Source organism: Thalia democratica, chromosome 9, assembly GCF_965202585.1.
Source record: "Thalia democratica chromosome 9, ktThaDemo2.hap1.1, whole genome shotgun sequence".
NCBI lineage: Eukaryota > Metazoa > Chordata > Thaliacea > Salpida > Salpidae > Thalia > Thalia democratica.
Genome location: NC_139173.1, coordinates 8,988,095 through 8,998,498, shown reverse-complemented (window position 1 = coordinate 8,998,498; position 10,404 = coordinate 8,988,095). Strand labels below are relative to the sequence as shown.

At 28.5% G+C, this 10,404-nt stretch overlaps 1 protein-coding gene across 1 annotated transcript; it reads left to right on the top strand.

Annotated features, from left to right (window-relative positions):
* Positions 1-2,046: 2,046 nt before the first annotated feature.
* On the top strand, positions 2,047-4,897 carry LOC145844758 (puromycin-sensitive aminopeptidase-like). The gene is made up of 2 exons (XM_082952179.1): positions 2,047-2,157; positions 2,441-4,897. The coding sequence occupies exons 1-2, from the start codon at positions 2,047-2,049 to the stop codon at positions 4,895-4,897; spliced, it is 2,568 nt and encodes an 855-aa protein (XP_082808305.1).
* Positions 4,898-10,404: the final 5,507 nt, after the last annotated feature.

The window sequence follows — 10,404 nt, the reverse complement described above, 5'->3', positions numbered from 1 at the left end:
AAATTTAGAAATGGATATTATTTTGCAATTTTTAAAGTGACCACTGGTTTTTTGAAATTTGTTTCCAGGTTTTAAAAACTTGTTTGACGCTTTATGAAAATACTTATTTTTGAGTTTAACTTTAGTTAAAAGTTATGTTTAAAGTAAAAACATCATTTTGCAATTATCAGGGTGACCACTGGCTTTTGGCAAATTATCTCCAGGTTTTTAAAACTTCTTTGAGGCTTTATGAAAATATTTATTTTTGGGTCTATTTTTAGTTAAAAGTTATGTTTAAAGTAAAAATATTATTTTGCAATTATCAGGGTGACCACTGGCTTTTGGCAAATTATCTCCAGGTTTTTAAAACTTCTTTGAGGCTTTATGAAAATATTTATTTTTGGGTCTATTTTTAGTTAAAAGTTATGTTTAAAGTAAAAATATCATTTTGCAATTATCAGGGTGACCACTGGTTTTTTGCAAGTTATCTCCAGGTTTTTAAAACTTCTTCCAGGTTTAATGAAAAACTTGTTTTGGGTCTATTTTTAGTTAAAAGTTATGTTTAAAGTAAAAACATCATTTTGCAATTATCAGGGTGACCACTGGCTTTTGGCAAATTATCTCCAGGTTTTTAAAACTTCTTTGAGGCTTTATGAAAATATTTATTTTTGGGTCTATTTTTAGTTAAAAGTTATGTTTAAAGGAAAAATATCATTTTGCAATTATCAGGGTGACCACTGGCTTTTGGCAACTTATCTCCAGGTTTTTAAAACTTCTTTGAGGTTTTATGAAAATATTTATTTTTCGGTCTATTTTTATTTAAAAGTTATGTTTAAAGTAAAAATATCATTTTGCAATTATCAGGGTGACCACTGGCTTTTGGCAAATTATCTCCAGGTTTTTAAAACTTCTTTGAGGCTTTATGAAAATATTTATTTTTGGTCTATTTTTATTTAAAAGTTATGTTTAAAGTAAAAACATCATTTTGCAATTATCAGAGTGACCACTGGCTTTTGGCAAATTATCTCCAGGTTTTTAAAACTTCTTTGAGGTTTTATGAAAATATTTATTTTTGGGTCTATTTTTAGTTAAAAGTTATGTTTAAAGTAAAAACATCATTTTGCAATTATCAGAGTGACCACTGGCTTTTGGCAAATAATCTCCAGGTTTTTAAAACTTCTTTGAGGCTTTATGAAAATATTTATTTTTCGGTCTATTTTTAGTTAAAAGTTATGTTTAAAGGAAAAATATCATTTTGCAATTATCAGGGTAACCACTGGTTTTTGGCAAATTATCTCCAGGTTTTTAAAACTTCTTCCAGGTTTAATGAAAAAACTAGTTTTTGGTCTATTTTTAGTTAACGTTTATGTTTAAAGTAGAAGATTAATTAAAAAAGTTTAACAACATTGGAAAAATACTGTAAAGCTACTTTAAATCATGTCTTTAATAAAAAATATTGATGATGACGAACAATTTCTATCCATGTGATAAACTTTTTTGTATTATCCAAATTTCACTAGTTACTATGTAAAAATTGTTTAAAATCCAGGTTTTTTTTTTCAGTGATTTATGTTCAAATTCTAGATTTTTCTTTCAAAATTTCTCAAACTCAACTTTATTTAAGCTAAATTTAATTTTAGGAATCCAGGATAGTGGCCAACTTTAGTCTATAAATTGGGCAGAATTTTAAATAGTCAAATTTATGTTAAATTGTTGAAAATATTAATTTCATTGTGAACATTAAATATACTTTTTACTATTACAAATAAAATTTCAGAAAAAATGCAAAAATTTATAAGTATTTGTATTTTATTTGTTGATTATTTAACAATGTAATAGTTTAAGTATTTAAGTATAGTGCATAACTTTTTAGCATATGCAATGTAGCCTAATTTAGCAATGATAGACTTATTATGTTACACTATGCATATATAGGATTTAAATTTGCAAAGTGTACCTTAGTCTCCAAATATAATATTACATAGATAATTATTTAATGAAAAATACCAACATCTTAAAAAACTATATCTTAACAGACGTAACTATCTAATTAAAGAAAATTCTACAATGGAGTTTTCTCGTTTACCTACCACCGTTACACCTACAAACTACGATGTCACATTGAAACCTTCATTCGAAACTTTTACTTTTGAAGGACACCAATCAGTTGACTTAAATGTAAGTTTTAGTAAAACTTTTATGCTGACAGTAATTATACTCATTAACCACCAAGTTTAATTTGTAAATGAAAAAACATGTTTTTGTATTTTGCTTTATTTGTTGTTTTAGAATTTAAAATTATGCTTAAGAATTTTATAATTTTAATTAAGTAATAAACACCTAAACATACTTTTAGCTATTAACATATAACTATTAATAATAAAACCACGCAACATTATAGACCATACCGATAAAAAGTATAATTAAAAACGGATTAAAGACTAAATTTTTTTTTAAACAGGTCAATGAAGCCACTAATGAAATCAAAATGAACAGCAAAGAATTAGAAATCAAAGAGTGCAGCCTTCAACATTCAGGAGCTACTTTCGTTCCAACTCAGGTGAATCTCAACAAAGATGATGAGACTTGCACCCTTGTTTTCGAAGATGTCATTCCTGTGGGTCCTGCAGTCCTCAGCATGAGTTTCAAAGGAATTCACAACGATGAAATGGCCGGGTTCTACCGCACCAAAGTCACAAACAAGGACGGTGTTGAATATTACAACCTGATCACTCAGTTCGAGGCAACCGACGCCAGACGATGCCTTCCTTGCTGGGACGAGCCTGCATTAAAAGCAACTTTTGATACTACATTAATTGTACCAAAAGACCTCGTCGCCTTGTCAAACATGAATGTCATCAGCGAAGAAGTTCTTGAAGATCAAGTAACAAAGAAGGTCGTCTTCGCAAAGTCAAAGAAGATGTCAACTTACCTGCTGGCTTTTGTAGTAGGAGCATTCGACTACGTTCAAGGCAAGACTAATGACGGCGTCGAAGTCAAAGTTTACACTCCACCAGGAAAATCAAGTCAAGGAAAGTACCCTTTGGAAGTCACTATCAAATCAGTGGAGTACTTTACAGAGTTCTTTTCCTGCCCATACCCAATGAACAAACTCGATTTGATTGCTATCACCGACTTTGCTTGCAGCGCCATGGAAAACTGGGGACTGATCACTTACAGAGAGTCAGCTCTTCTCGTAGACGAAAAAGAATCTTCCGTAGCGCAGAAATGTTGGGTAACAATCGTTGTTTGCCATGAAGTGTCTCACCAGTGGTTTGGCAACCTGGTCACCATGGAATGGTGGACTCACTTGTGGCTCAACGAAGGGTTTGCAACTTTTATGATGTACGATGCAGGACACATTTGTGACCATGACTTAAAAGTTTGGGAGCAGTACGTTAATGATGTCACAATAAAGGCATTAGATGCTGACAGCCTAGAAAACAGTCACGCTATTGAAATTCCAGTCAATCATCCAGGTGAAATTGGGGAAATCTTCGATGCCATTTCTTACCAAAAAGGAAGTAATATCATAGGAATGATTCACTCTTGGATCGGATCAGATAAGTTCAAAGAAGGCATGAAGGCGTATTTTAAAAAGCACGCATACTCCAACACACAAACAGAAGATTTGTGGAAATGTTTTGAAGATGCTAGCGGCAAGCCAGTTGAGCAGGTTATGTCAACTTGGACCAAACAAATGGGATACCCTGTTATTGATGTGTCTATTGCCAGCCAAAACGACAACTCTGTAACACTTAATTTATCCCAGAAAAAGTTTTGTATTTCTTCATCTGGTGAAAGTGATAGTTTGTGGCAAGTGCCAATCACAATATCCACATCAACCTCTGATGAACATCAATCTTTTATCTTTTCATCAAAGTCAGGTCAGATCACAGTAGAAGGTGTCGGTGCAAACGACTGGTTTAAAATCAACCCAAGGTTTATCGGCTTCTACAGAGTGAACTACAGCCAAGATATTTTGTCCAAACTAATTACTGTAGTAGAAAACGGACAACTTGACTGCTTTGATCGTCTCAACATAGTCAGTGACGTCCATGCAATGGCTACAACTGGTCAAACTTCGTTTGCCACATATCTTGAGTTGCTAAAAGTTTTCAAGGGCGAAAAGGAATATCCAGTGTGGAAAGAGATAATCAAAAGCCTTAGCGCAATGACTAAGCTTATGTGGAATGACGATGAAGCTTCAAAAAAGTTTTCCCAATTCAAAAAAGATCTCTTCAGTAGCGTCATGGCCCATGTTGGAATGGAAGCTAAACAAGATGAATCTCATTTGGATGCCAGCTTGAGAGCGCTTCTCATCAAAGCTTCAAACGACGACCAAGTCAACCAAAAGTGCACAGAAATCATGAACAATTTCTTTAAGAACTCAACACCAATCAGTCCCGAAATTCGTGCTTCCGTCTACGAAGTTTACACGTCAAAAGGAGGTCTTGAGGCTTTCAACAAAATGGTAGAGCTTCACAAGAAAGTTGATTCCATGGAAGAGAAGAGTGAAATCGAAGCAGCTCTCGGGTGCGTACAGGGTTTGGAATGTCTCAAACTTGTTCAAAAATACATGATGTCAAACCACGTTCGTGACAACGAAAAATACAAGATCTTGTATGGCATGGCAACAGGATCCAAGCTTGGTGGAGATGAATCTTGGAAATTTGTCAAGGAACATTGGGATGTATTTTACAACAAGTTCAAGGGAAGTCCTCACTTAGGCAAGATCGTTGAAGCTTCTACTCCTAACTTTGCCACCGAAGAAATGCTAAAAGAAGTGAAAGAATTTTTGACTGACAAAGTTAAAAAGACTTGTGAGAGAAAATTCAAGCAATGTGTAGAGCAGATCGGGCTCAAAATTCAGTTGTGGAAGCAAAATGGCCAATCCTTGAAGGATTATTTCAACTAAAATTTAATTATTAGCTTTTATAGGACTTTTTCAATGCATTATTCTATCCTACATATGTCGTTTACAATAAATATATAGAGAAATGAAATTATTTGTTGCTGTGTTTTAAACTTTTAGGTATCAAATTTTTAAAATATTTATTTTTCAATTGTTAGTTTATGAGTTTTAACATATTATAAATAAGCTGTTTATGTAAACCCTCAACAAAGGGACGAAATCAAAAAGTTCAGGGCCACAAACATTGTAATGACTGACAAAATCCATATCTTAATCAATGTTTTTCACACTAGACTCGTGGGTAAATATTAAAATCTTACATAAACTTCGTATAATAACCAAACTAAAAGCTCCAACATACATTAAACTAGTTTGATATGTAAGATGTAAGTTTTTTAACATGAAGTTTTATTTAAAATATTTTTTGTTTAATTAGAAAAGAAAACAAAAACTAAAACTACTTATAATTATTCTAAATAATATCATGGACCAGCGATTTTTAACCTGAGGTAAACTTACTCCTGGGGTTAATTCACTTTTTTAGGGGGTAAGTTTTCTTTATTACAGTTATGTAAATTAATGATTATACTAATTTATAAAATAGCATTTAACTTTAAATTTTTTAAAGTTAAATAAACTCTTTAAATATTACGATTTTTATGTTTTATAAGCTGAAAGTTCAAAAAATCTAGTTTTTATCCTCAAAATTTATTACTTTTCTGTAGATTGAGGGTAAATTTTGTAATAAAATTGAAAAAAGGTGTAAACAACGTAATGGCCGCTGTTTTGGAATATTTCTGAAAAACAAACTAGTTTTAATTATGTTGACAATAAATACTGAAAATGAAATGAAACCTTACTAAACCTTACAAAATGCTTACTAAACTGAATACAACTATCTTCAAGAATCTGCACCAAATTTGTTTATAAAGTAAAAAATTTAATTTAGCTTTTGATTTAATAATGGTCCTTACTGTTTTAAATTCGTAACTTACGTCTATTAAAAGTACTTTTGATTTGGTATTAAATGTAAAAGAAAATATAGTTCAATATATCAAAAGTGTTTATTATTTTAATCATATAGTTTAATTTTATGATATGTAAACATTTAAAAAAATTATTAATTGGCTATAGTACATTGAAAATTTTCTGTTTTAAATAAAAGTAAAAGTACTTTTAATTTTAAATGTCAAAACTGTTGTAACTTACTAAAACTAGTTTTCGAATAGTGAATACTTAAAATTAAGTAACCACCTTTTGTTTTAAAGTGTTGTGTAAAAGAATTTCATCTATAACCAGCCTATTCATGTATACTAGCAAGTTTTGGTATAATTACAGTGGTGAGTATGTTCTGATAATATTATTAATATCTACAGTTTACAGTTCAACACTATAGAATACTATTAAACAGTGCCATACTATAAGACAAACCATGTGTGTATTTTGAAAGTTGAGATATCAGCAAAATTTAATCTACTTTCTTTATACAAAAGCTTTAAGTTTATAAACAACATGTAATTTAATTATAGCAGTAATTAGCTTTTTTATTTAATTACTTACAAGTTTTTACACAAAGTTCAAACTGATATACAAACTCAAGTTACTTGTTTTGTCAGAAAGTATGGCACCCATGGTGAAATTTAAACATATCTGTTTAGTTACAACCACAATATATATTTTGGTACTACACTAATAGAGAGTTTGCCTCTGTAGTCTGTTGTCTAGGATGTTCTGTTGTGAAATCTATGCTGTTAAAATTAATTTTGATGTAAATCATCTTTTTTGTAAATGAAATGAGAAAATATATTATTTAAGTGGAACTTTTTTATGTATTTTTAAAGAAATTTAATTTCTTTGTTTGCAAAACAGTTGTGTATACTTTAGTTCAGTTGCTATACATGCACACACATGTTTGTATTAACAATAACTCAAACTATAATAGTATAAACTATGTTTTTAGTGCACTGTTATCACTTTTATAGAATTAAGCATTTATTTTATAGGTATATCTAACTTTTTTTTCTTACTTTTAAGTGTTTTGTTTGTAACTAGTTGTAAAAATAGTTATAAAGTAGAATATTATACTTAGCAGGGTTGCACCAAAATCAAGAATGTCAGTAAAAACGAAAAGCCAGGAAGGAATAGATGGTAGCTTTTGAAAAAACAAAGTAAGGAAATTATGCATTTTGCAATTTTTTTGTTATTTTCTAAAAAACTTAAAGAACTGCCAAAGAACTATTGTTTTAACTTGTAATTGAAACCTAACACAATTTCAAGTACTTTGTATTTTTGAATAGGTTATAAATAATAACTTGATTTAGAAAGTACAAACTTATTTTTCAGCTTGATCTGTGGCAACTCTTAGTTTTAAAGTTTTAAAGACTTAGTTTTAAAAAATGTTTTAAGAATGAATAGGAGTTTTATTGTGCTAACGATTCAATAAGAAAACCATATCAAAACACTGATAAGTGTGATGGAATATGCTTTAAAAGTATTTAATATTGTGGCCACTGGTTTTCACATATTCTGTATATGTACTGTATTTAAACTTATAAAACTTTTAAATGCAGCTTAAATTTGATTTAAGAATAGAATTGTTTATAACTTTGTTTTTTTTTCATAATATGATCTATTCTAAAACTGGATCATGTCAAATTGCTAACTTGAAACAATTAAGTAAGTGGTCATGAGTTTTTAACAAATATAACTTGTAGCTGATTTTTTGGTATCCAAATAGTATGTTTTCTTAAAACTTTAGTAAATTTGTCATTTTGTATTTTTTAGTTTGAAATAGAAAACTCATACTAAGGTTTTATAATGAATGAAAACACAAGATGATAGACACAAAGTTGTTTATAAGTAATGTTTCAAATTTATAAGTTTTGAGCTAGCAGTTATAAATGTTATTTAAAGTGAAAAAAGGCATACTGTTCCCTTACAGATTTAAAATGATTAAGAAAAACTAATGATATTGAAACTTCCATATTAAATCCAAAATGCTTCTGGTTGCTTTTTATGTTTTATAAATAGAGATGTACTACTTATTAACCAATCTTTACTAGTTATACATACTATTTCAAATAAACAGAAACATACTGTTTCTTTACAGATTTGAAGATTGTTAATAACTGTTTTGTTAAATCTATAGAAAATAACTGTTTACACTAAAATTAATTAGTAAGTCCAAAATGTTTCTTTAGTGCTTGGTATTTTTTAAGATTAATACGTGTATTGCTTTTTAAACCTAAGCAAGCAAAATATAAAAAGATTATTTATAAGTTTAATTAAAGTAAAGTGTACACCTCTGCGGTATTTTACAGAACATTTTAAATTTTATTAAAACTACATATGTATAACACATTAGGCTAAGGATAATGCATTAATTTTTCATGTTGAGCAATGTAAATTTTAAAAAAGTTGTTGTATTGTTATAGTGTAATCAAACTTGGTAAAAAAGATGTAGTTTGTTAGTAATAGAAGCAATTATGTTTAAGTAAATAGTTTAAACCAAAACTTAATTATCAACTATGAACTAGATATTGTTAAAGAGTCTAGAATTACTTTTGATGTTTTTGTTAGTCTATTTTCAGTTCTAATTACAATTTTTAGTTTTTATAATTATTTAGTTAAACTATTAATTTTGATTAATAGTTTATTGACAGTTTTTTAAGTTTTTAACTAATAATTTTGTTTATATTTGCTTTGAGAAATGAAATAGTTGAATTTTGAAAAAATTTCTCAAACAAATTTGTTAAATGTAAAAAGTGTTGTTAATGCAAAAAATAGTATTATAACTCATAGAAACGTCTTCATTTATAAAGTTACTAGTCTTTTTAAGCCAGCTTAAAAAAGCTGGTGTCATTTTTTTAATGAAATTTGAGAATGAATGAACGTCTATGTTTTTTTCCTTGTTTGTATTTAAAATTTTTTTACAATTCTATAATAAAGTTATTTTTAAGAGATTAAAGTTCAGTAATTTTAAAATTGAAGATATCAAAAAGTTTGTTAGCTATTTTTTAACAAATAAATTACCTTTTTTATCTTTGTGGTATTTGGTAGTAAAGTTATTTGAATTTAGTTAAAACTTGAATACGTATAATTGTTGAAATATTAAAATAATTCAAATTAGTTTGTATTACTTGTACTTTTTTATTTGTTATTTTTAATAAATTGTTTGTTTTCACTGCAACAGCTACAACTGTACTTTTTTTTTGGAATATTAATTATATATTATTCTTATAGGTTTTCAATTCTGGTGGTATACAACTGCGGTGTGATGTTGGACCTGTGAAAAGGAAAGAAGAAATTCAGAACCATCTCAAATTTTATATAACTTTCTTGAATTAAATAAATTGTGTTCTGATATAAATGATTTTATGTTCAAAATAAAATTGTAAGCCCCTGGTCTAAAAGTTCAAAAGTTAACTTTTTTTTTGAGCCCCTAAATATTTGTTAACTGCGTAAGTTTGATTAGATCATTCAATAAAATGGTTTCAAAACATTTTAAGTTTTTACTCCAACAACCTTGTTTTTATACTTTTAATGAAAAAAGTTTATAATCTTGGACTGCCGTAGCTGACACCTGCCTCGACACGAATAGAAATGTGCTAATCTGTACCCACTAACCAGACATTTAGTATTATTACTTTTAATAATTTATGGCAACGTGGGAAGTTAAGAGCTACTAATTTTTGAAAATAATCTTTTGTTTACAATATTCAAAATTAAGTACTTAAAACTCAATGCAAATTTTACAACGATTTTCAACTAAGTCTAAATTTTAATTGATATTTTTTTTCTAGAGTCTAGCTATTTGCACAAAAACCATTAAAAAATTCTAGTATAATGTTATTCAGGTTTTGAAAATTAACTTTATAGTGTACGTTTGTAGTTTCTATCAAATCTGTTTCTACTAAACCTTTGAGAATAGTTGCGTTTACTTTTATGTTTATATAAAGTACCTTATTAGTCTTAATAAAGAATATTATAGGATGTTTTTAAACATTGCTGAGATAAAGTCGAAGTACTCAATAACGTTTTTCAAAAATATTTTAGATTAAATAATACAGTTAAAAAAAGGGAACATTTAGTGTTACTCACAGAATTTATTTCTAACACAAAAGTGATTGTTGGAACTACTGTTTAGTGAGAACTAAGTTCAGCTTCTATTGTCAGCATTAAAGTTTATGTTAAGTAGTTAAAGCTTACGTTTCAAACGTTTGATATAATGGTACACAACTTCTTGTTTATGACAAGTTGAAAATTTAATTAGTATAAAGATTTATTATAAACCAAATACATAGTTTAGTGTAGAGTTTAATTCTACTTTAAAAGTTTTAATTGATACCCTTGTACACTACTTGTAAATTGTACAAATAATTGTCATGTAAAATACACAAGAACAATTTATAATCGAAATATATAAAAACTGCTTATAAGACAGATAAGTAAATTCCACTGTACATAGGACTCTACATTAGTAAAGTCCAGGTTACTGCAACCTTTCATAA